Here is a 27,539-nt window from a genome sequence, read left to right as displayed (position 1 = left end):
AGACTGAGTAGCTTTAAAATATTGTGTTTAAAAAATATTGGTTAAAAATGGAAACATGAAGACCTACTGAAGAAGAGAGAGTCACATACGATGCTGATGCCCTTATGACAATGCTTGCTTTGATTATAAATATATTTTCGAGATTCTTTGCTTTACTACTTTTTAAAAAAGCAAGAATTTCTTGGAGAAATCCTAGATACAACACTACAAAAACACGGTGCTACAGAACTATTGAATGTGCTCATTCTCATATAACTGAGACTGACAATTTAGCATTCAGATTCTGCAACACCTGAACTCTTGCTCATTTCTTTGCCCCTTGTCAGTCAGCATAAATTCAATATACAGTTATCATTCTACCTGGTTTTGCCTGCATTCTCATTATAGACCACAAAACTGAAATTGTAATACTACAAACATAATACTGTGGTAATTAAAGAGAATAATCTGAATCTACTGAATCTACAACATATAAAAATCAGTATATGTAGGTCATTAGCCAAGACACAGCCTGCCCCCTATATCAGCTACTCTTAAAAACAGACTCAACAAAGCTTCCCTCAAAAACAACCAAAAGACAAAATCAGGAAGAGATCTCAAACCTTTACTCTCAATTTATTTTTGAAGAAAGAAGGAAAAAAAAAAAAAAGTCATTCTCCTCTTGTAACCAAATCCATCACAAATGCTCACATGTGGCAGATGAAACAAACTCCACTCCTGTCCTTGCACCACTCTGTGCTCCTTCTAATCCACCTTGAAACAACCAAAGCTTCCACACACAAAAACCCTTGCCCCAGAGATTACCCTTTGCTGTTTTCACAAAACTTCTGTTAAGTGAACTGAAAAAATAGCAGTAATTCTGTCCTATAATGGGATGTTTGTAAGCAGCAACCAGGCTCCTTTAGATACCAACTAAAACAAAAGCAGGTCCTTCATATCCAAAGCTGAACATTGTTGCACAACTTTCTCCTATGAAAAACAGAGGAAAGTAAGGGAAAGTTAAGAGAAAAGGCACAAAAGAAAGTGAGACCACATCCTTCCAACAGCTGTGCTGAGCACAGCCATCAGACTGAGCTTATTCAGCTGATGGAAAGGCCCAACAGTGGCCGAAGAGACTCCCTCACATTGCTTCATTCAGAGGTCACCTTATGTCCCCCCACACTCCAGGAAGCACAACTTTGTTAGAATAAGGAGTTTACCAAAGAAAAACTTTGGTACATCTTTGGAACTTGTAAGGAAAAGATTCAAATAGTTAAAGTGTACAACCTAACACCCTGTTCAGATTTAACAATGGCAAAAATCCTACTGAGCCCTTATAAGACAATAAAAGCCAAATGTATTGAAAATTAAGTGCATTAACGTGAAGCTCCTCAAGATCCCTATGAAATTGGCCATTGTGAGCAGTGATCTCATGCATCTCCAGGCAAAACCATAAAGCAACAAGCAAAGAGCAAGGAACAGCAAAACCCTCCTCAGAGACCGAGGATCTCAGGTGAATTTTAGCCCCTAAAATTTTAGTGCATTTGAGACAACAGTCTATCCATTTGCAAACTGTTACTGAAAGGCTACAGATAATAAAGATGGGAACTGGTTTTAAAAGCAAGACAGCATATGTAGGAAATGCTAGTGTGGGGAAGCTGCTAGAGGATGGTCTCAGACCCTCTTTTGCTCTTGTCCCATCCCAATGGGGCTTTGTTCTTTGCAAGCACCAGGATTCACTCTCCAAACCAACCCTCATAAAAAATAAATTAGATTGTAACGGATCACACCACACTGATACGTTGTGAATAAGTATAAAAAAATCAGCTTTCTGTGGAGCCCAGAGAGCTCAGTGAAGGTATTTTTAAAGCTTCTTACCTTTTCACATGGGTAAATTCCCTGGATATTACAGCAGGTTCAGTGTGCTCACCCCAAACTGACCTGCAGAATGGCTAACAGCCAGTGGAAATGGATCCAGAGCACAGCTTTCACAAGTCCTCATCAATTTGCATTGATGGATGTTGCTTTACACCTGCCATGTGTGAGGGGTGGGTTACAGAAAGAGCCTTTCTTATCCAGATTGCTGTATCTAGGGGATATCTTAGAGCAGGAATTGTCAGAAAGCAAATTAAAGGAGACTGGGAAGTGACATATCTAAGTGACTGGGATGTGCACATATCTAAGTCAAATATGGAAATAAATATCACATACACGGCGTGACAAAGACATACCTATGCCATTCAAGTGATTTATGCATTGCTAAGTGTCTTGCTTGCAAACCAAATTCCTTCAAACTTATCCCAGATCTAATCATTAAAGGAAGAAAACCTGCAGGTCCCAACAGACATTCTGTAAGTTACAGATGTGCAGAACTGAGTTGAAAACTGCAGAAGTTGAAAATGTTGATTTGAAGACTGGTTTTCTTTCAGCAAATAAAAAATCTTTTTTTTTCAAATCAATCAGTTATTAGAAAACACCCATACATAAGTCTGCCAAACATCTGCACACCATCTTAATGAAAGAAAAACTTCAGTAAACATTGATCAAAACCTTAAGGTTGTTGGAAAGTTATAAGCAAACCTAGAGGCATTTGAAATAAAACTGTCTTCTAGCTACAGCTAGAGCACTGAGTAGATCCTTCTGTGCTATGGGGGGTCAAGGAAACAATAGCAGTAGCATAATTGTAAAACATATTGGAAAGGCAGGTGCTGCAGTACATTGTTATGCTAAAAAACTCCTAACAATCCTCCAAAGCAATTGCAGCTGTCTTTCATTTACCAATGTGTAATTATCCATCTGATTAGCAAATGTAACCACCTGCGGTTAACCGGTTTACCAGCTTAGCTACTTCTGAGGATGAAATGTCTCTAAAAATCAGGTAAGATAATGCTAAAATTAATTTACACTTTAAAAGTTCCCTACTGAAATTATCTTCCAAATGGCTGTGGAATTTCAGTTCTCACTTGCTCCCTACAACTACCTGAGAGAAGGTTGTAACAATGTGGGGTTGGTCTCTTCTCCCTAGGAACAAGCAACAGGAGAAGAGGAAGTGGTCTCAAATTGTGCTAGCGGAGGATTAGATTATATACTAGAAAAAATTCTTCACTGAAAGGGTTATTAAACACTGGAATAGGCTGCCAGGAAGGTGGCTGAATCACTGTCCCTGGAGATTTAAAAGATGTGCAGATGTGATACTAAAGTATATGGTTTAAGAATTGGACTTGGTAGAGTTAGGCTAAAGGTTGGACTTCATGATCTTAAAGGTCTTTTCCAACCATAATACTTCTGTGATTCTGGGTAAAAAATCACAAATTTATGCTGTGCTTCACCAATAATTTCCCCTCCCAAAAAGGATAACATACCAACCTTTGAAGGTACTATATGTAACTAAAAACACACTGCATCATCAAGAAGAATGGGATGGAAAAAAAAGGCCTCCCAGACCAGATTAAGCCCATGCACATCTCAGCTGTACATTCAGGCTTCTCTAGACCAGAGGTTTTATTCTGATGTAAAAATTTCACCTTCTGACTTTCATCCTACTGTAGGACAGCAGCATTTAAAGAAATTCTATGAGAAATTCACACAGTATTAATCTTCTTTTCTCCCCCTTCAAATGGGATGAAGAACTGCAAGCAGCAGGGGAGATTTCTGAGAAAAAAAATCCAAAAAACCCCCACTTTTTTCCTATAAACAGAAGGTTATTGCCCATAGGCAGATATAAAGAATACAAAACTCTCTGGGGACTCCCAAATTTACAGTTCCTGCTGTATTAGACATTGCTGAAACTTCACGTAGCAGCAGGATGCACGAATCCCCTTGATGTCCTCTGTGTGAATTAAATCTTTTCCTCAATCCACAATACAAAGAAAAAGAGGAAGCCCCCAGAATGATAGCAGAAGACTTCTGCCCCTCCTTTACACCTTGAGACTGTTGTTTCCTTGTTCACTAAGTTCTAGGTTCAAATCCATACAAAACCTCCATCCTGCCAGGTAGATTAGAAGATGTGCAGATTGCAATGCAGTTGGAAGAAAAGCATGGAGACCTACATCATGATATAAAGTTATTGTGAATATATTTTAATTACTCTTTATATTCCAATTGTGCTGCAGAAGGTACAATTCCTGTGTGCAGGAGTGAGCATTGTGGCATGTCTTGCTATGTTGAGTTTGTCTCAGTGTCCATGGGTTTTGGCTTAATTTGTTCAACCTTTAAATGCTGCTATCATTGAATCATAGAATTGGCTGGGTTGGAAGGGACCTCAGAGATCATCAAGTCCAACCCTTGATCCACTCCCGCTGCAGTTACCAGACCATGGCACTGAGTGCCACATCCAGTCTCTTTTTAAATATCTCCAGGGATGGAGAATCCACCACTTCCCAGGGCAGCCCATTCCAATGTCTGATCACCCTCTCTGTAAAGAAATTCTTTCTAATGTCCAACCTAAACCTCCCCTGGCACAACTTGAGACCGTGCCCTCTTGTCTTGCTGAGAGTTGCCTGGGAAAAGAGACCAACCCCCACCTGGCTACAACCTCCTTTCAGGGAGTTGCAGAGAGTGATGAGGTCTCCCCTGAGCCTCCTCTTCTCCAGACTGAACAGCCCCAGCTCCCTCAGTCTCTCCTCATAGGATCTGTGCTCGAGTCCCTTCACCAGCCTGGTTGCCCTCCTTTGGACCTGCTCCAGGACCTCGATATCCTTCCTAAACTATGTTATGCACTGTTCATTCTGCATTTGTAACAAAATCTCTACAAACTTAAGTTGTTTAGTTATCTTCCGTTTGACTTTGTAAAGTTTTTAAGGCACCTGAATTTAACCATATTGCACCTTTTCCTGTGCAGGGAGATTTCCTGTACATGCCACAAGCTTGTAATAATATGGTTATGAAAAAGCTGAGATATTGGAAAATCTCACTGATTTAAAGAAGAATTATTGTCTTTAGAGCAGACACCACATCTTAGAGGAGTGCATCTGAGTTCAGGGTGCACTTAATAATCATTGTCAGACCAAAACAGTGGCAGCTGAGCCTGCTTTTATAAAAGCAGAGCAGAGGTTTGTTACAAACCCTTTCTCAGTGCACACTGTACAAAGGCAGCAGAAATCAGGGACTACATTTCATAAACTATTTGCTAACTTCATGGCCCTAAGATTTTGAGCATACGTCTAGAAATATCTAAAATCTGAATTTTGCAAAGATTTTGAGCACCAGGATTTCCATTAACTGCACCTGCATCTACATGTGTTGGAAGCCTTTGAATATGCCATCAGCAGAGGCAAGGGGCATCTAACATCTGAAGCACTGCACATTCATCTCCCTGCACTTCAAGACTGGGGTCTTGGGGACTGAGAGCAGTCCCTGTGGGAACAGAGGAAGCTGAATCACAGCCTCATGCAAGGTAAAAGCAGAAATGGATAACTCCATATGGAAGTGCTCAGCACCATGCAAGCCCTAAGCATAGGAGCTTGAGTCCATCTGCTCATGGCCAGTGTCTTTATCTCCCTTGCCATTTTATGTGCTTTCTTAACACCGTTTGTATTTTAAGAATTCAATGACTACTTTTAAGTTTAATAGGCAATAAATACAATAATATATATATTCACTTCAGCAATGGCAGATACCTTGAAACCAAGATGTTAGCAATGCAAATTTTCCATTCACAATGTAAATATAAATAAAAGGAAACTTAAATTCATCTCTTAAAATTAAATTGTTTCTTCACCATGGGCAGATATATACATAATCATCCAGTAATGATTCATATCAAAATACTATTAAAAAAAATCTGGAATTCTTTTGTTTTAGGTTCTGTGGATTTCTATTCATGTTTATATCTTATTGATTCCAGTTGTTCCAGTAAAATCCACAAGTTTACTTGTGTACATTGTAGTTGGAAAGTCAGGCTGAAAATCTGCTAAGAAACTGAAATTTTGCAAAGTATTGAGTTTTGAAGAGGGAATTGTTGTTTTTTTTTTTATTATTTTTTATTTTTATTTTATTTGAGAATGGTGGGACATTCCTTTAAAGAGAGCTAGAAGTAGACGAGTAGATACACTAAATGTCCAATCTTCTTGGCACCTTTATCGACTTGTCCTTTTGTCCAACATACTTCTCTTTACCTACTTTCTCTCCAAGTGAATACCTTTCTTGCCTCCTGGGAGGAGGGAGCTCAGGGGAGCTCTGAGCCCCTAAAGCCCAGCTGCTTGCCAGGAGGGCATGTGGGAAGGGAGCACCCCTTGGTACCATGTGTGCCTCCAGCATCTGCTGGAACAGACACAAAGGTGTATTAACCAGCCTTTTGCTGACTGCTCACCCCATTCACCACAAAACACCTTCTGAAGGCATTTTTAAATGCTTCTACAAAATTGTAATTTGAAATGTATCTCGTCTTTGCACTCATTGAGAATAAGTTGACGTGTCAGTTGGAGGCTGGCATCAACCATTTTTGGATGATTGGTTTCAAATCCTCTAATCAGCTTACTGTCCAAATAATTGAGCTGTGTGTTGGGGAAGGCCCTTTGAGGCGTGAGTGAAGACGTCTTCCCTTCAGCCTCAGAGTAAAATTAGAGCTGTCATTTCCAGCCCCCCGCGTTGCCTACACCATCCTGTGACAGCCAGCCAGAAGCTGCTTCATTTGCCCAAAAGTATCCTGACCCCCAACTCCCTGCTGCGTGCGTAGTGAACAGAATTGCAGGGCACCTTGATTTTTCTGAGAACTATTGATTTAGCTTATATGTAGATTTGAAGCTAGGATTTAGATTAATATTTTTTTCTATTTTGATCAAAAATTATAGCCCCCACCAAACTACTCTTACCAGCCACTCTAGGAAACAACAGGAGACACACTGAGATCCTCATAGAGGAAGACTTGCTCAGAAGTGATATAAATACCAAGGAAAATATATACATTAGTATGGGTTAGAGTAATGGATGCAGAAAGAAATTTTCTACTTGCACAGGCAGCCTATAATGGGCTTTAAAATAAGGGTGACATCCTGTGGGGGCGATTCCATCCCCTGCTGTCTTTGCTCAAAGGGAGCAAATTACTGCTTGCCAATAGAGACCATGCAGCTGCCAGCTTCAGTGCTCCCTTTCTGGCTATCCCACCTGGTGCAAAGCCCCCTCAGGAGGGTGAAATGCCAGTTTGCACCAGAAAAAAAGGCACTGACAAAGTTTGCCCATTCCCCTGAGCTCACACCTCCCCTGACTATACTGTCCGGGACACCTGCCCCCTCTACCCCCCTCTCACAGCCCTACCACAAGTCCAGAAGCTAAAAGAGAAATGGGTTGGGAGCTCTGTTTTCCTCTTCTCTCACAAAGTAGCAGCCCCTGGTTTTTATATCTTCCTTTTATTATCTTCCTTTTACTATCTTCCCTTGTTTCCTACTTCTCTGTAATTACACATTTGGACATCAAACGATGAAGCAGGGACTGCTTTTGAAGGCTTTTATAATTAGCTTTTCTATTGTGTCCTCTAATACCTCCTCTGGCTTTAGACTTACTTTTTTCTGTTCACAACCTCCTGAACATATGGTGGTAAATATGCAGCATGCTGTGAGCTTCACCTGGAGTCTACTAACAATATATCTGCAATGTAAATAACAGACTTCGTGTCAGTCAATTAATCACACACCAGTGGTTGGCAGAGGGCAGGCAGATTGCAGGAAGAGAAACTGGAAAGTGGTGTCTTGATCGGGGTTGGACTTCAAGTATTACATATAACCTAAGCCAGTGTGCTTCTGTGGTATCACTGCTTTTGCCTAAAAATACTGTTTCAATTGCATTAAAAATTGCTTGATATCTAGTGCCTCGATTCAATGCCAAATTCTACACTCATCAGAAGCATTTCACTCATTGGAATCTTGATTTCATTTCAGCACAGAATATGACTCAACTGCAAATTTCATAAAAAAAAAAAAAAAGCTAAATTTAAAATGATCCCAGGGTGATGCACAAATTAGTTATTTTATAGACAGGTTTTACTTTTGTTTTTGCAAGAATGGATATGAGCAAGACAAAGTACTTTGTTTACCTGATTCACTTTATTTAACTCAAGGGATTCATAAGCGTATCATCAATCTCAATCACACCAAATCATTTTGAGTTTTGAAAAAGGACTCTCTACTTCAATAGAGCTTTTCTAATTTGAAGATTTCAAAGGATTTTCTGTACTACATTAAAATCCTTTTCAATCCCATGGAGGACAAATGAAAATATAGAAATAAATCACCAAATTTTTAAATGCACTTGGGTAGAGCACAGCATGGAAGTTAAGACCTAATAGGAAGAATTTTCATAACAACAATAAAAATCTCATCAAAGGCAAAGAAATAGCCTGTTTATGTCTGAGATGCTCTCATGTCTCACAGTACCTGGCCCCAGACTTGTCTCTGCTGGGGCCAGTGCCCAGGAAGGGCTTTGCCTCAGGGCAGGCTTCAGGCAAGGGGATGAACAAGTGCCCTCAGCCACCATCTGCCCATCATACACTGCTGCAGTTCAGCCCTAGAGGTCTCCAGGGGGTTTGGAGACCTAGAGGGGGCTTTTCTCCCCATCCCTGCCAGCCTCTGCTCAGCCAGAATGGGGCACACAGCTCAGCAGCCCCCAGGCCATCCTGAACATGAACCACTCCCTAGGCCAGCCAGGCCCTGATGCCAAATGCTCCATGGCTGGGATCCAAAGGAGATGCTGCAGTACAGTAGTTTTTGTTTTTTGTGGGGATCAGTGCCTCACACCCTCAACAAAGTCTGTCTGCTATACTCAGCAGAGCCTTACCAAGATGTTTCTGTACCTGGGACATGTACAGGGTTCCTCCCTGCATGACTTCTGCTGGGGCTAATAAATAGCTGAGTTCACTCAATTGCTTCCAGTTTTGGTGAAGGCATTATCCTGGGTATTCTCCTCTTGCTGGCTACAGATTCAACACATTCAAGAGGTAGGAGGACAGACAGCATACTGACAGGGCCTCAGAAAGAGCCTGTTCACATAAATGTGCTTCAGGGACAAAGCCTTTGCAAGCATAAGCATGCAGAAAAGGCAACCACACCACAGCAACGTGAAGAACATTTATTTAGCATACTGGTCTAGGACACCTTGCTTGTGCCAATGAAAATAGCATCAAAGCAACAGAAGTAATACAGTACAGGGGCATTTGAATATTATGGACATTACTATGCAGTGGTCCTAATAACACGAGTAAAGAAAAGTTTAGGTGCCAGGTTTAGTTTAGATGACAGGTTTTTTAGATATGTAAAAGTTATAAAGTTCATTTTTAGAAATATTTTTAGAGAACATGGGTTTGAAGAGCTCAAATGGGTAGTGCAAAAAGCATGTACAGCCCCAGGAAGGGCCAGGTTGCACATTGAGTTTCCAGCCCTGAAGGAGGGAGAGGAGGTGCCAGGCAGCCCATCTCTGTGGCACTGAGCAGCTCCCTGGGGAAACAGGGCAGCAAATTCAGAGCCAGACCCGACCTCCCCTTCCAGAGCAAGTGCTGTCAGCACTGGGCAGATGGAGATGCTTTGTGCAGCCAGATGGGCCCAGGGGGGCTGGCACCCCTCCCCATGGTGTCCTGAGACACCAATGGGTGGAAAAGCCAACACTCAACATAACTGGGTAACTGGGTGTCCGTATCTCCTGGAATTGCTCTCCAGAGTGTGAGCATTTAATTTTGACCTGCACAGCCCTCTTGGTTCCTGTGTGGTACCTTGCAGCACAGACATAGCTGCCAGCTCTCCTGGAGCCATCCTGCGCCCAGCCCCCCAGTGAGCAGGGCTGTGGGACAGACTGTGGGACAGCCCCACTGCAACCCATTGAGGGGCTTTGTGATATGGACAGGATTTGACCAGGGATCAATGCTTGAATCAAAACCAAAGACAAGCCTCAAGGCAGAAGATTTTATAATATTTCTAACTTAATTTATAATCATAATGCTTTTACTTTTAAAAGATAAAGTAATAAGATGGTGTTGTGATTAAGGTGTAGAATATCTAACTTGAGAGGTGCATAAAAGGAAATCAAGGAGTGCTATCTATCAGGAAGATAACTGTAAAAGGATTAAGACTTCCCCCATCCTCACTATAAATCTTTCACTGAGAAGAACTAATAGGTTATAAAGAACAAGAATTTAAAAAAAATAAAAATGGAGACATGTTAAACACTACCTAACAAGCTTCCTGACATGAGCACAAAAGTGTTAAATTCAATGTCATAAATTCAATACCATCAAAAGATTCAGCTACTATGTCCTTAGAGACGGTACTGTGTAAGTCAAGCGCAATATTAAAAGACACTGAAATCTTTAATATGTGCTAAATATTTAAAATTCATAGATCTGATTCACGGAAATATCACAGAGGCATCATCAACCATTTTTTCCCTTCTGTCACATTTTTTATGGACATGCCACAGTTTCTGCAATTAAAAGATGGCTTAAACATTTAGAGAAAAATGGATTAGCCAGAAAACTGCACTTGTGGACATGCTTGTATGCCACCATTATACCTACTCCAATAAACACACCCAAATAGGCAAAGATTACTACCTGCATATATTTAAATTACCACTTTGAAAAAGATTAGATTTAAGGCAGCCCACCTATTCCCAGAGGCAGCATGCACTGATTATTCCTTACAGGCATTTGCACTGGGAAAACACCTTGCTCAAAAGTACTGAATGTTGTGAAACTGCCATATATAAAATCCTCTCCTTTTAGTTTCACATTTAGGGCACCTAAGCCTTTATTTTCTGTTTAAAAGTACTAATCTTCTTAACGGTATAATCAAGCCTCAAATGTATAATAGTATTAGTTTATATTTAGAAGGAATAACTGTCACGTTAGTGGTGATGGACATATCACTCCATTCATCTGACTGAATTACCCTGGAAAAATCCCTTTCCCCAATTCATTTCTGCAGAGACAGCAAGCAGCTTTATTTTATTTAAAAGCAAATCATACAGTTGCAAGATATTTATAGTTAATATGTAAAAATCCTACTTTATGTTTGAGAAATGTTTCTTTCTTCCTGTTTCTCAGAGGGAAATGTTCCAGTTTGTAGCTTTTTAAATAACACAGGATTTTGCAGGCTACAAATTCAACAAAAGGTATTCCTACAGTGAACAAGTCACAAAAACATAAATTATGTTTGCATCCTTCCAGAGCTTTTTGTTCTTGAAAAGTAAAAATGAGTCTGAGCCTTTGGGTATATTTCAATAAATTTATATTTAAGCATGTAACAAGGGTCTTTTATTTCTTTAAGTGGAACTGGGACATCTCCCAGTAATTCCTAATTCTTGTCCAAAATGTTATCAGCTATGTATCCCACAAAAGGTCTATACTAGACCTAAACCACGGAAATGTGATCCTCCTGGGAGATAGGAATAGGGCATTTTCAAGACAGTAGAGAGTCAGGCTATATTCTGACATACAATAGGAATTACACTGCCTGCCATTACACAGATGGTAAGCATAATAAGTAGCTGCCAAATACCCAGGATCTTGAAATATATATTAAATTCTCTGCCACCCCACTCATATAAAGGCTTCCCCCCTTATTGCACATCTTCTAAAGAGCACATTAAATGATTAGACACACAACACATATAACTATTTATCCCAGCATCATTCTGATTGCCTGCAACAGAAAACCTCTAGAAGCAACAAAACAGACAGGTATGTAACATAGAATATGCTCTTAAGTGTATAACTAAAGGAAATTTATTATCATACTTTCATTATACCTAAACATTTCCAAATTGTTCAAGAGGAATAGAGGAAATGTGGTGTCATACCAATCATTCCTGGTTTGCTTCAGTGATTGATACCTGTACAAGGTACAATCAAATAAAACCCAAAAAGATCATCAAATGCTGGTCCAGCTAATACAAAGGAAAGAGTATCTCTTTATACCAGGGCATCTCTTTATATTGAGTGTTCTCAACATTAAAAAAAAGACAAAGACAATTATTCCCCTCTAATTCAAATTTGTTACCACCACTCTGTGAGCTAAACATGATAAATACACATTAAATTCAGCAGAAGAGATGAGAACTGAACTGGCACACAGCTGGAATATCATCCAGAGCACATGAGTAGGGCATTTTATTTCCTACTGATACATCTGTCTACAGTTCTGTGGGAGAGAACTGTACAGAGTGTTGATTTGCCTACATTCTCCAATAAATGAGCTCAGCTTTTTGAAAAAGAAGAAAAGAGGAAAAGAATCTGATAAGATGGAAACCCGACCTCTCCCTCACTTATGGTCATCCCTTCTGCTTTACATTTCTGCACCTGGACACTGCAGTCAGGCTTGTCCAATGCACCACTGCCACAAGAGGGATGGAAACTGCAATCCAGATCAAGGAGTAAATTAGTTAAATTTTCAAAAATGAGTGGAGTTAATGCTTGTCCCACTGCCCAAAGCTTTTTTCTCATCACTCGTCTTACATGATGCATCAAAGAGCTGGGGGCTTTGCTGGCAGTGATTCTCTTTCCTGAGGACCCCAGATCTCCTCTGCCCTGGAGCATTAAAAGCTGGAGTGCTCCAAGGTGTCACACAGAACATGCAGTTTTTGTATGGCAATGATTTGGCCAATCTAAAGACTTAAGGTGTTATGCTTGATAGCATTTAGAATCATAGAATCATCAAGGTTGGAAAAGACCTTCAAGATCATCATGGCCATTTGTATGAGTCCTGCACCTCATTAAAAAATCTACGTTAGCTAGAGAAAATACATCAATTAAGAAAAAATGGTTCCCCGATTCTGATTTTGTACTTTGAAAAATGCAACAAGTGCAGCCTTTGTAAATCCAGAATGAAAGATCAAGAGCTAAGATGCAAGTCACTCAGTAGTGTTTCTTAGCAGTTAGTGATGCACAATCAGAAGAAATAATTTGCTGCAATTAATATTACACTGTGATTTCTTGAATGGAAGAGGCTGCAAATAGGAGACCTGGGTCTCTACTGTAATCTCACTAACTGGGAAACAAAGTTTGGGGGGGATTTAACATTGGCAATGTCCCAAAAGAAGAGTAGCTAGTGTGCAACACACCACCACCTCTGCTCAAAGACAGTTGAGAGTTTAAAAAACAATTTGTAGTATGAAAACAGCCAGATGCCATCGCATTGGCTTTCCCCCCATGATGAATAGCATGAAAGCTCCCTCACATCTGCTACCACTTGATGGAACAAAACTTACATCTCTTTTAGTGAACCACAGATGCTCACTGGAGTAATCTGGGCTGTCTGAGGCTGGGGAGGAACCAGTCCTTCCAGCCCCCACCAAACCTGCACCTTTCATCTCCTCTAGTCGAGGAAAATTCTACAAACATCACAGCTCCACTGTAACTGTAATTTTCACTCTACATTAACACTATATTGAAGGAAAAGCATGGCAATGGAGAACATTGTGAAAAATTTCCCTGAGCAAAATAAACTTGCCCCTCTGAAAGCCAATTTTCATGTCTACTCTGAACCGTTCATTTCTGTTTGAGGTAGACAGCTCTGTAAATATTATTCCTTGAAAAAAAAAGAATATTTTGAAGACATGAACACCTATTTGTCTAGTTAAATGGATCCAGATTCTATAGATGCATTAAAACAGGGTTTTCCAGTCTGGAAGGTTTTCAAGTCTACCCTTTTACTGTAGACATCCAGAAGTTGAGTGATAGATCTCCTCTAAGCCTTTTTTACTGAGCACCAAATCAGGGAAGAGATTTCTACTGCAAAAGAAAACTGAACAATGACTGGATGTTAAGGAAAATGTGGTCAACATATACATTGCAATCAACACAGCAACCACGGCTATCATTATAGAAAACACTATACCTTGGCAACCTATAGTTTGTTACCTTGGCAATGTCAGTATTACTAGCCACTACACTTTGTTGCTTTAAAGAGCAAATTATTATTCTGTAATTTATTTTGGGAACAACTGTAAGGAGAACAGTGAGAGTTACTTCTGAATCAGATCTGTTCAGTGGCCGGAAATTAAATGGTCAACTTGTCAGAAGTAGAACTGTTCAATTTTTGGTTCAGTGACCAAAATGAAAAGAAAAAGAAAGAAAAAGAGATCAGCTTGAGTTAACATAAAAGGAGACATACTGAGGGATTTAGCACAAAAAAATAAATTAAAATATCAGTTAGGTCAATATGAAAATCTTCAATGAACCCAAAAAAATTAGATAAAGAATTCTGTTGAAGCAGAAAAGTCTCATTTTATTTTCTGATTATGCATCTACCTTCTTTTTTTTTTCTTTTTCACAGTCATTCTCACAATTAAGATAGTTTTCCAAAACGAAAATCAAAACTTTGTTTTGAAAATATCAGTAAGATATTCCAAATGCTTCACTTCTCCCCATTTTCTAATAAAACACATACCAAATTCTACTCAAATACATTATCAGTTTTACCCTGCACAAAACCAGATTTTAAATGAGTTCACTAAAACATGGCAATTCTGGCTGAATCGATTCTGAAGTCCCCTGTCTCACACAAGAATACCATCAACTTGGAAGCCTATCTGATGGGGTATCAGTCATCTGCAAATTAGCTATAATAATCAGAAAGCATAAAAATATTTGACAGAGTTTTTTGATCGTCATACTAACTAGAATGAGGTTCTCAAGGATACAGTCTTTTGGGGACAGAGTCAGGAGAATTGCCCTGTGAAAATGTTTTAACATGTAGTTTAGCCAGAGATTCCTTTCTTTTAAATGTACTAGAAACTTTTTTCCCAGCATGTTCTGACTCTCTAATTTTGATTCCTGATATCCCCAAACCAGCCTGCTTTGTCAAACCAGGATCTTTGCCTTGGTCACTTGTGCTGGTTTTTTTCTCTGCAGTTCTTGGTATCAATAATCATTTAATCCAGTGTCCAGATGAACGTGTTTAATTCTGGAAGAAGAGTTGTTTTTTTCAATTGCAGCACATTTCCCCTGTGAGATGGGAACACTGAAAGGTTATTGTGGCCTGGAAACCACAGCTTGTTTATCCAGAAAGATAAATATTATCTATATTTCTTGTTCTTTCCTATCTATTGTATTGTCCTGGGGAGGAGTGGGAAGAGTGGAAGGCAAAAGGCAGAGACCTTGCCAAGCCCCGTGATGTGATGAATGACTTCTCACATCCCAGGGCCTGACACCAAGAGAGGCCACAGAGGGTCGAGCTGCTGTTTTCAGATGTTAAAAAGGACAGTCACCTACTCACTGCTTTCATTTCTAGCACTGGAAGAGCTTTCCTGGTGCAGGGCAGATCCAGCTCTGGCATGAAGTGTTCCTCTGTAAGAGCATGAGCAATGTCCACAGGAAGATGATCTTCTGTGTCCTTGCTAACTCAATGAATATTCTACCAGAAATATTGACCTCTGTGACCATGAAGTACCTCTTAGCCACAGAGAGAGAATATTCCCAGATTCCCCAAAGTCTTCTGGCCATCGAATATTGTGCACTCCCTCTTTTCCTCTTTTCCCTTTTCCTTCCCTCCTCTCTGCTATGAAGTGTGCAGCACATGGACAGTCAGCTTCTCTGGCCTCATACTTTCCCAAGAAGCATCCTATGTAGACTACCTATGGACAACCAATATGTAAATCCCTTCAGACCCAAGCTGGGGCAGGCTAGGAACTGCTTGCAGATGCCATGGAGCAGCATGAGGAGGAGAAAACAGCATTAGATCCCAGACACACACCTGTACATGAAATGGAGCTTGCCTGATGGACTTCCCTCTAGGATCTGGGGCTTTGTTTCTTTGCCAGCATCTAACAGCACTTTCAAAAATTGCACTCGGGGGACAGAAAAAGGTAAAGGATTAGGTCCCTTTATGAGGTGTGTTTTCATCAGCTGGACCACACTCTGTTCATCGATGGCCAGGAGCTGGTGAGGGCTCGGGGGGTGCAGAAGCAGGTTAAGAAGGGGTACAAGTGGCTGACCAACTGCAGCAGTAAGGAAGGATGAGCTGGACCCAGACAGAGCTGGGGCTGGCAGGCAGACTTGTCTTGTCTTTCAGGTTTCAGTCAGGCCATACCCATTTATTTACAAAACTATCCTTCAAGCAGACATGGGGTGGAATAAATAACTCTGGCTAATCTGAGACAATCATAGCTTTGCTAATCATGGTGTAAGTGCTCTCAGTATTTTGTCTCAGTCTGGTTTATAACTCCATCCTCTCAGCCCGACCTGTGTGGCCCTGCCTCCTGTGGGAAATGAGCTGCTAAAATCCTGTGTACATGTTAGTAGATGCCATTAAGGAAACACAAACAGATCTTCAGCCCCATCTTTGCTAATTAATCTGCTCACTCTGCTGCAGAAGAGCAAGGGCCCTGCCAGTGCACCCCAATGCTATGTCTTGCAAAACCAAAGAGAGAAACCTGTGACCACTCTGTGTGTTTACATCTCCTAAGGCTTCTGACTCAAGTAGAGACACAACAATAGGTGTACATACAGTTTCACAAGTATTTCCAACACCTACTGTTCCCCTATACTCAAAAGGCTGGACTTATTAATAAGACTTCTCATCCACCAAACTTAAAATCATTTTTTTCTCTTGGCTTCTCCCTGAAAGTGCTTCCTTCTCTGAGTAGTCAGAAAGGAACAGGGAAGGGGCTGGTAGCACATAGGGCCACCATCCCTCTGATGTCCTTCCCTCTTGGCACCTGGCCCTTCAGCAAGGAGAGTGGGACAGGCTGTTCCCCAGGCAGGGACACCTCCTCCATCTCAGGGAGTGGGGCAATCCATCCCCCCATGGAGGGTCTGTGGGGAGCACAGGTCTCACTGCTGGGCTAAGTACACCCTGTGGTGTGACCCCACACACGGGAAACGGGGGGAGCACTTGGACACAGCACTGAAACACTCCCATAGTTCAACAAGAAACCTGCAGCACACATAATGTTATGAAGAAGGTCAGTGGAGATTGCTGAAAGTAGAGGATTTTTTTTAAACTTAGGATAGTGTAGGGTAAAGTTTTCATCTAAAGGGAGATGGATTTGTCACCTGCTGTCACTCAGGGATCTTGCAGGTTGAACTTCAACAAATGCAGGATGGAAAAGCACCATTTATTTCATCCCCTGAGGAGATGCTTGTGAGACTCTCAGAACCAATATTAATATAAAAGTGCATGAAGATAACCATGGAACAGCCACCTCTGGTTTGTTCCTAGGATGAAAAAATATGGGGAGAGGGGCCTTATGAAGACCATGAAAAACAGTCTCTACTTTGCAATCAAAGCCTTTGGGAACGTGTCTGAACTTGTCACCTGCTCCCCTGAAACTTACACAGACCACTCATGTCCCATCTTCCCCCAGACATCTCCAGCTCCAGTGGGATGTTCATGTAAAGAGCATTGCCCACAATAGGTGAGGAAGAAACACTACAAGGTCACAGCCAGAGATGTCATGATGGGAAAACCAACAATTCCACCAGGGTGGAGGAAGAGGAGCAGAGGGTCCCAGGAGCCCCACAGAGATCACTGCCAGCAAAAAAGCCACATACAACAACCACTCTTCCCAAACAGAAAGCCATGCTGGCAGCAGTGGGCTGGGGGAATAGCCAACAGCTACACCAAAGGGAGTCAGTAGTGATGCAGATGGTGCTGTGGCTCGTGAGATGCAGGATGAGGCCACAGACAGCTCTGCCTGAAGCTGAGCTGATCCCAGCTGCTCAGGAAACTCCGTGGTCACCTGGACATCAGCTGCTCTGGATAGTTGGAGGAGCTGCTGGCAGGGATCCTGTGGCCCTGTGTCAGGCCATTGGGTGCTATCTCTATCCTCAGCCAGGATCTCTCCAGCTGCAGGAGGACAAAGTAAAGCCTAGTCCTGGACTGAGCAATAAACAGGTTAATGCCCCTTGCAAACCTGGGTTCTCTTTCTCCAGGCAGTATATACACCTCTCTGACACTACCTTATTTAAGGCAAATGCTTAGTGAGAGAGGGATTAAAACAAAATGAAACATTAAAATAAAATAATCGAAAAAAAGAAAAAACAACCAAACAAAAAACAACCAACCAAACAAAAAACCTCCATGACCCTATTCTTCCCTTCAGCAAAAGAGTAAAAATATGTTGACTATGGGAGGCATTGCAGCACTGAGAAGAACCTGGGAGAAAGTACCAGAGGCAGGATCAGGGGGATCTCTGCCTCCATGACACCACCAGCACCCTCCACCATCTGTCAGCACAGCCCAACCTGTGCCACATGAGCTGCGTGACATAGGCCATGACTTTCATTGTCCAGGACTGACCTGAGAAGACAGGGAACAGAAGAAGACCACCTGCCCAACAAGAAGGCATCATCTGACAAGCTGGAAATGTCTTTTCCACAACTAACCTGTTCTTGGGCTTTCACAGATGTTAAAGGTGGCACTGTCAGAGTTTGTCTTATGTTTATCTCATAGGCTAGTCACAACTGGCGGAGAAAAAGTGGGAATTACACAAACATTCCAGATGCACATTTGCATTTTGTGTACCTTTCATGCCCGATGAAAAGGCAGGAAATGTTGACACAAAGAAAGGAAGCAGGTTAAAAAGGCTGAACGTTTCATCGGTGACTATTGAAATTCCCATAACAAGGGCCAGTATGAAAGGTTGCTTTTTCTCAGAGGTAAGACATTGCTGTTTCCTTCCCTCTCCAGACAGCAAACACTCATGCCAAATCTAAACCACAAAGCAAATAAAGGCTGAATCTGCACCCACCTCTGTTGTATCACCATGGTCGTTATCAAATTGAAAAACAACTTTTGCTGCTGGTCTAACAGTCTCACCCTGTGCTGTCTAGTGAACCAACACAGGTTTGGTGGAATAATCAATGCAGGAAACATTAGAGAAATGTAGTGCCTGCCAACACGGCACAGTAACCTACTTATAAATCATTTACTATTTACCTTAGGTCTTGAAGCATGAGGTTTATACGTTGTTTTATACATACATCTTTATATCTAATTACAACTTCTAACTATTTACAATATTTTAAAAATTTCTACTAAAAAGCTGTTACCATGATTTTAGCAATGAATTCCACAGATAAATTAAGCATATTAAAAAATACATCCTCTATACACAGAAAGCAGAAAATAGATGCAGCATCCCCACTGAAACAGTTCTTTTGACCCCTTTCACCACCCATGGGCTTCCTTTCTTCCCCGACTTTGGTGCCAGGTGCCGTGCTATGGGTCTGTGCACACACTGAGCTCTGGCCTGGGATGGGGAACTCACTGAGGCAGAGATCATTTTTTTAATGTATAAAGACATGCACAGAGTAGTCTCCCCTATGCAGACCCACGTTACCAACTGTCCTACAGTCAGATGTCACCTGACAAATGTGGGTCACGCCAGCATGCTGTGCTGACTTTGATTTCTGTTATTTGGGGCAATCATGTCTCCTTTGCAGGGGGGAGCAGCCCCCTGACGGGCTGGGAGGAAGGATTTAACCAGAGATTACATCTCTGCAAATTTGTGAGGAAGGCTCATTTAGGCCTTTGTGGACCTTCTACCTCTTTTCATCAATCCCAAGCCTGACCACATCGTTGGCTGAGCCATCTGCTGACCACTTATTTGGCCCACGAATTAGAGCAATGACAGCTGAACCCATTAAAATTTAACATATTCCCTAGCAAAGCATGGTTTCTAAGAGGCTGTCAGCTGCAACCTCATCTACCTTTTTCTTTTAAGGTTGGCATCCTTCATCAGTTTCTGGTCAAGAGATGTTAAAAGCACAATGTTTTAAAATCTGCAAAGACACAACACAGGAACCAACTAACCCTGGGGCCAGGCATAAGCTGCAGAAATATAGACAACCCATTGGCCAGTGTCAAGATTTAGAAACCCACATTCACTCAAAAAGGCATTAAGTAAGGCTCCAAACTGACAAGTTCAAACAAACCATTTACAGAACAGTCCTCAGAAATCAACCTTGTTTTTGCAATATTTCATTTATGCAAGAAAATTCTAAATAGAACAGAGCACAGGCACGGTGCACTCTGAGGGTTTTGGTGAATGAGGACATTTTCAGGAAAAGCTGACCTCAGATTTCTTGTGTGCTATGAAAATGTTATGAAGGTTCAGGATATTGCTAAAAACTTGAGAGGAAAGAAGAGAGTTGAAGACCAAGGGTCTTCCCCATTCTTAATAACTCTCTCTCTGTTGCTTCCTATTGCCAACCTCACTTTTTTAATTTAAGATTCCTTTAAGATTTCCAGAATAATCCCTGGAGCTAACTATGTTCCCATGAGCAAAAATTTCTATACACCTCTTTATTTTAAAACAAAAAATTATGTAAGCCTTCACTCTTCCAAAAATCAGAGCAGGGGCTTGGTGGATGAGATTAAAAGGTTTTGAGGGAAAACCCTGCAAAAGACTCAAGAAGCTGACCTGCTTCTCAGGCTGATGCTGGAAAACACGGAAAGAAACCTTTTTTCTGTCACCAATGCACTATCACTAACATCACCTCTTGCACACTCTTTACTTCTACCAGGTCACAAAAAACTTTCTACTCTTCAACATGACCAGTAGAGGAAGTATGTTATGATACTGCAACTCTGTTATGATCCTGTTTATACCTCAAGTGGCATCCCTTACTCTCCAATTAATTTCTCCCTTCCCCTCCCACAATTTGAACTCCAGCACCTTTCTATTTTTTAATAATCTGAATAAGAATTTACAATTAGAATACCCACCAGATCGAGAGGGGAAAAGAAATGTAAGTAACTCTAATGCAAACAGATACTAAGTCATGATCTGTATTTCTTAAACACAGTGGATAACAACAAAGGTGGAATTGGCTAGACTTTAAACAACTTCTTATCAGTGCTGAAAGAGTGCATAACTACTACTTAGAATAGTTTAAAACTTTTTTTTACAACCTACCAAAGTAATGCTTCCAGACAATATACAGTATGCCTAAGAATAGTAACAGTCATTGATGGAAACTGATAACATTTGGGGACTGAAGGTTAATTCGTTCTGGGGGAAAAAAAAGGAACAATGGAGAGTGAAATAGAAACTCAAGTCTCATTACAAAAAACTATTTTAAGGGCAGAATTATGAGTTTTTACATCAATCATAGGAAAACATTACAAAGTTGTTCCTAAAAGATCTAAATTTGAAACCTTGAGAAAAAGGCACTGTACAGTGACAGCAAAAACATTTTCAAGGGATCAGGAAAAATACAGTGTAAAGGTAATCCATTCTTGTATTTTAAAAACTACAAATTTGCTCCTTTTTAGGTTTCTGTGACTAAGAGCCGTGAAGACTCAATGTTCAATCAAGTTTATCCTTTTTTCTATATAAATTTCCAATGTATTTATCTGCTCATAAATGATAGGACGTGGTCACAGCACTGAAGGCAAGTTGACACAGATAATCAAAACTGATGGCAGATTGGAAATAAGCCCAAAAGAACTCAGTAAATATTTGTGGGGTTTTCCTTCTGAAGAAATTCTAATCTGCTCTGCAAATTACAGTAGAAAGCCCAGGAGAACAGCAAAGCACAATCATTGCTACCTAAAACCAAAGCAATGTGCAAGCCAACAGGGCCCTAGTACAGCTCTCTCCCAGCACACGACCACTACTTGGCTAGAAGGAAGCTGAGGAGGAGACTACATTAGACCACTGAACACTTTGTCAGCTTGCATTTGAGGAAGTGCTTAAGTGCTTTGCCAGCTCAAGGACTTAATTGAATTTGAAATAAGTTAATTCAAGGAATAGAAGTCTGCCAAAGGTAATAAAATTGTTTACCGATTTATCAAGTCAGTCCTGTATATAAGAGCATATTTATATGCAGTGTAGGTCTGTTCCTATTCAATCAGTGAATGCATATTTAAATATTTACTGATTGCAGGAATAGGGCCAAATCTGGAGTATTTTTAAGGATTACAGGAGAAGCACTAAATCCCAAAGTATCTAATTTAACTATGCAAAGTAGGGTATATTTTTGCCTTCATTTCACTTATGAAATTCAGAGGCACAGGGAAATAAAATGCCTGATGCAATGTGTTAGAGAAACTACTTGCAGAGGCTCCTGTGCTTGCACGGTTCCCAGGCAAAGCTCTTCTGCCCCAGGTATGATTCCCCTCCCAAGGTGCAGGGCAGCACAAGGGACAGTTGGGCAAATGGGCAAGAGCTCCACTGAATGCAGAATATCTAAACAAATTAACAGTAAGTTGTTGGAAGATTTTTTTTAGTCAAATGTTTTTCTCATCCAGCCCTTGGTTCATGGTTTCATCCAATTCATTCCTCTTTGAACCTGATGCTTTTGAATGTTGCTGTCACCTGTCCCTGTTGGATGAAGGGGTAGTAAGGGTAACACGGGTCCTCACTGCAACTTATGAAGTCAGTGCTCTGAGTTTTAATGTGCTCCCTAAGCAGGTGAATTTTCCTTGGACACATGCAAATCTCCTTTTGTTGAGGGCTTCTGTACTGCATCTCAAAACTCCACCTCTGTGTTCCCCCAATACTGTCTTTAAAGCTTTATTTTTAAATGACAAATGTCAGCTGGCTCAAACTGGTATTTTTCAGTAACATTAACTGCAGGATGGAAATGCTCAGATTGCTTCAGATTATTTCTTCAGATTGTGTATCTCAAGGTTTTTTTCTTGAACTATATTTAACATTGAGAATTGTTGTATTTTAAAATATTCAAATAAGATATTTCAAAACATCTGAGTAAGTGTGCTTAGCTCCAGGATGTGCCTGCTGCTCTCTACACAGCAAACAGCCAGTGCTTCTTGCCTTGTCTGGCACAGGTAAGAGTTCAACCAATGCACAAAACTGGAAGGAAGCCGAAACATTGCAAGTTAGAAAAAATACCTGAAGCTGGCTCACACTGGGCATACCCACAACTTGAGCTGCGTAAACAAATTCGTTTCCCAGTTCAAACAGTGGACTTCCTTCTGTGCTCGGAAGAATTAGTGTGATCCTCTAGATGTGTCCGATTTGCATTTCCTCTCCTAGTGCAGCGGCTTTGGAAGAGACCCCGACACGTTCTGCTCGCGGCCCCGGGCCAGATGTTGGTCCCTGTCCGCCCTGCCCAGCGGGAAAAGCTGCGCCAACACCCGCTTATTTCAGACGGAAAAGTGCAGCCGCGGCGCAAATTTAAGATGGGCAGCTGGGCCACCTGGGCCACCGAGGAAGACGCAAGTGCCAACAGCTTCCCGGGGCGCCCAGCCGAGCCCGCCGGGCCGCCGCCGCGCACCTGAGCAGGGACAGCGGCGGGGAGGGGCGCAGCGCAGCGCGGGGGCGCGCAGTTGGGGCGCGGAGGCAGCGGCGGCTCCGCAAAACCTGCGGGAACCCCTTGAGAGCGGGTAGGGAAAAAAGCCGAGACACAGAGATGTATTCAAAGCCGCCGCCTTTTGCTCTGTCAGGTGCAGAATAGTGACGGCAAAATCCACCCGTGGCTACCTGAAAGGTCTGGCGCGCAGTTGGCGCGTTCCTCCGCGGGCTGATATTTTAAAATTCAAACGGCAGCTTTTAGAGGGCGAAGGGAAGAAGAACATCCCTTGAGGAATACACACATCTCTGCTTTTCACCCGGCAGAGCCGAGGCAGCAGGGCAGCTCTGCCCGCAGTCCTGCTTGCACCACTCGAGTGCCTCCTCTCCAGACCAGCAACAGGGCTTAAACACAGGCTGCAGCAGCGAAAGGGGGAGATTCTGAACCACATTTTTTAAAATCCGTCATTTAAAACTGTGCAAGATGGAAATTCCAGCTTCTTTTATCCTTTCCACATTCGTGGTTCAGCAGGCTGAATGCAATTTAACTGATATGAGTGTGTATGATGAGCTGAAAGGTACGGGGCTCTAGGGAAGCAATTGGTCTGGTAAAGTCATACAATTTACATATTTTAAAAAGGACATCAATATTAAAAAAAACCCACAACACTTCCATATAGATTTGGTAAAACGATATTAAAGTTTATGTGTAGACAAAAAACTTCAGAACCCCGTAGATCTTGTGAAAATGACAATTGGATGTTTTGATGTTTTCTGTCTTTAAAATTTAAAATTCAACCAGAATATTCACATGACTAAACGATTCTGTGACTTACCTAAAACTTAAATTTTGCACTGAAATATATCAAAGCCTGAACGCTCCATATTTAGCCAGTGTACCTTACACAGTATCTGTTGATGAGTGTTTTAAATAAACATTTATTTTTAATTTTCCTGACTTTTTAATGTTTACTGCACAATTATGTTATTCTGTAGCACTGCAAACCCCCAAGCAGACACAAAGAGATAAAAAGGACTAGCGAAGTGGTCTTCCATGGATATGAATTTTAAAAATGTTTCAGACGTGAAAGTTCTCTATGGAGAGAAACGGTGATAAGGCTGCTGAACAACTCTTGTTGGTTTACAGGGACACTGCAGCCGACAGCAGCTTTCCGCGGCAGAGTACCTGCCCGCGAGGCCGCAGCCAGCCCTGAGCTATGGCCTTCGTCCAGCACATCGTGAAAGTAAAGACCCTCCTTGCGTAAACAAGTTTCCCTACTTTATTTTAATTCTCCTCAGGCTGCGCATTTAAAAAAAAAAAAAAAAAAAAAAAAAGGTTTTATTATTTCTGGGCACGACCTTCCATCTCCAAAGCCACCTGTGAGTGCATGACTCCCCGCTCTCCCCGAGGCTACAGCATCCCTTTTCTGGCGGGAGCAACAGGCTGGATACCCGACAGGGGCTGCACCCAGCGGGGCCGCCGTCCTTGCGGAGACACCTTCGGGTGTGCCACCCACCAGTGGCAACCATCAGCTGCGGCACAGCACGGCCACCGCGGGCAGGCTGATGCCCACGGTGCAAGAGGGTCCTACAGCTACTTAAGTGGGAAAGGGAGAGACTTCCAATAACTTGGGAGGTCCTGGATACGGCACTGGGCCTGTTAAGGAGATGGGACTCGGAATTTCCCCTGGCTCCGGGCCGCAGGACCCGTGCTGGGGGGGGGCGGTGGCGATGCCTGAGCCCGGGCGGAGTGGGGTCGAGACAGGTGAAGGCGCTCCCGCCCGTCCGGGAAGCCCCAAGGATCCGCTGCTCGGGGCCGACCCGGGGCACGGGACACGGCCGCGCCTTTCCCTGTCCAGGGCGCCCGCCCCTTCCTTGGGCGACCGCGGTGCCGGGGCCGCTCCGCGGTGCGGGACCCCCCCGGGGCGCTCTCTCCTCCCCTCCCTCCTCTCCCTTCCCGCCACCGGGGGCCGAGCGGGGCGGGCTCCTCCACCTACCGTGGTACTCCTGGCCGGGCACGTAGGCGGAGGGGCTGCCCGCGATGTGGAGGGCGATGAGCACCTCGCCCTGCTCGCCGTCGCCCTCCAGCTCGCCGTGGTGGGTGCAGAGGAAGAAGAAGGGGGAGAAGCGGGCACGGGGGGCGGCCGCCCGGCCCGCCGCCAGCAGGGCACCCAGGGCGGCCAGCAGGCAGGGCCAGCCCCCGGGGACGCCCCGCCGCCGCTCCATGCTGCTGCCGCCGGCGCCGCTGGGGCATCCAGGGCACGGCGGGGCCGCCGCGCCGCTCCGCTCCGCACGGGACGGGATGGGACGGGGCGGGCGCTGCCCTCGTCGCGGCCGCGGGAGTTGGCTGGGAGATGGGCGCGGAGCAGAGCGCGGAGCAGGCAGGTGCGGCCCCTCCGCGCCCGCCGAAGTCTGCGCCGTCCCCGCCTGCCGCTGCCGGGGTGCGGGGCGCAGAGCTGGGAGTGAGAGGGCTGGGAATAATTTATTTCCCCCGGTGTCGGGGTGGGAGGGAGGGGAAGGTCCCTCCCCTCCTCCTCCTCCTCCTCCGCTGCCGCCGCCCGCTCCTCCCGCTTCTGGCTCTGCGCTCCGGTGTGCGGTGCTGCCGCTGCGGAGACGCGGGCTGCGATCTGGGCTGTGCTGCCCGCCCTTTGTCTGCCTCTGGGTCCTTGCCCCTGCCTTGTCCCTGCCTTGTCTCCGCCCCAGCTTCTTCCCCTGTCTTTGCTCCTGGGTCACAGCCCCTGCCACTGCCCCGGCCCCTGTCACTGCCACCGGTGCCCGCCCCGGCACCTGGGTCCCTGCCCCTGCTCCCGACTTGCTCCCGTGTCTCTGTCCCTCGGCCCCAACCCTTTTCTCTCTGCTTCTATACCTCTATCCATGCTTTTGCCCTATCCCTCTGTCCCTCTGCTCCACATCTGTCTTTTTTCCATCTTCCTGCCCTTGTCTCTGTGTCCCAGCCCCTGTATCCCAGCCCCAGCCTTCTCAGTCCTTTCAGCCCTAACCCTCTACCCCACACCCTGCTCCTCTGCCCTTGTCCCTGCCCCAGCCACAGCCCTGCCTCGACTGTACTTGTATCCACTGCTGGGGGAAAAAGGGACTTAACCCAAACCTCCTCTACTAACATCTTCAAAACTATACACATGCACACCTCGTGGTGGGCCTTACAGCTCAGGGAGGTCAGTGTGTGAGTCCCCAGAAAGGGCAGGTGCCCCAGGAGGTGGCCTCAGCCCTCCAGGAGTGTGTGCCCAGGAAGAAGAGCAAACCCAGCAGGGACCACAAGAGTGGCTGAACATGAAACACTGGCAAGTAGAATAATTCATAAAAACATATCTTTTTAACAAAGCAGTTCTGGCAGGGGAACTACAGTATCAGGAGACAAGAACAAATCCACCAGGGTTTAAAGCATCTACCACACTGCTGCTGGATGCCAACCAATGCCCCGAGACAGCTCGGGTGAGCGGTAGTGACATGATGTAATTGGAAAGGAGAGCCTACCTGCCAGCATTTTTGAAGTGCAAAACTGGCATGGTCCAGGGGCTCCCTCCTGGATTGGTTTCAGTGCCAGAGGGAAGCAGTCGCTCTGTGGAGGTGCAAGCCACATGGACGGCACCACGCAGCTGCCCTATGTCCGTGCAGGCTGCTTTGCTGGCCCACCTCCCACACAGCTGACAGAGAGCCTCCGTGTGGTGGCCCGGGGGACACCCTTGCCATCTGCCCAACCTGCCTTTTCCTCTGGTTTTGCATGAAGCCCAAGCTCACCGCCACCAGCAAAACTTTGTTGCAGTTTTCCCATATTACTAGGTTGCACCTCCATTAGGGATGGAGCAAGGCCATGTTCCTCATTGGCTTGGATGGAGAGATGCACCAGGACACACTCCTGATGTAAAGAGGAAAGGGACTGGTGGTGTATGACAGGGCAGCTCCCACTGCCTCTCCTGCTGGCTGATGTCCCAGGCCACTGCCCTGGAAACTGAGCTCCACAGCAGCCACTGAGGAGTCAGTCTGGCTCTGAGGCTTCCTTTTTAGCTGGGTAATTTATTTTTCAACTTTGGGTATTTGTTTGTTTTGGTGTGTTTTTTTTAACGTTGTGCCTCCTCTATAAAGTCTAATGCTTGTAAAAATGACAGACTAATAATATAAATTCCTCATGCCAAAGCCTCCTTCAGGCAAAAGCTGTGTGGGCTTGCTGGTGAAACCACTGCTAATGGGATGTGTTCTCCCTCTTGCGCTCCCGCTTCCCTCCACCGACACCTCACCAGTGAAGGAAGGCTGTGCCAGAGGGACTTCAGCTCAGCAAAAGTGCCTTGGCTCATGCTCCCTCTGTTCAGCATCCATGGAAAGTCAGCCAGTCAGTTTAAGGGGGGCCATGAGGCAGGAGAAGA

At 43.7% G+C, this 27,539-nt stretch overlaps 1 protein-coding gene across 3 annotated transcripts in view; it reads right to left on the bottom strand.

Annotated features, from left to right (window-relative positions):
• RELN (reelin) overlaps positions 1 to 25,830 on the bottom strand; it is a 272,014-nt gene extending 246,184 nt beyond the window's left edge. For 2 of the 3 annotated variants that reach the window (XM_071733980.1, XM_071733983.1), the window contains exon 1: positions 25,158 to 25,503. In XM_071733980.1, coding sequence (XP_071590081.1) covers positions 25,158 to 25,386 — 229 coding nt within the window. In that variant the 5' untranslated portion in view covers positions 25,387 to 25,503. Of the gene's footprint in view, positions 1 to 25,157 lie in introns of all 3 variants that reach the window. The other variant, XM_071733981.1, reaches the window with a different exon arrangement.
• Positions 25,831 to 27,539: the final 1,709 nt, after the last annotated feature.

Source organism: Heliangelus exortis, chromosome 1 (genome assembly GCF_036169615.1).
Source record: "Heliangelus exortis chromosome 1, bHelExo1.hap1, whole genome shotgun sequence".
NCBI lineage: Eukaryota > Metazoa > Chordata > Aves > Apodiformes > Trochilidae > Heliangelus > Heliangelus exortis.
The sequence above is the reverse complement of the archived record's forward strand: the minus strand, read 5'-3'. Positions and strand labels throughout refer to the sequence as shown.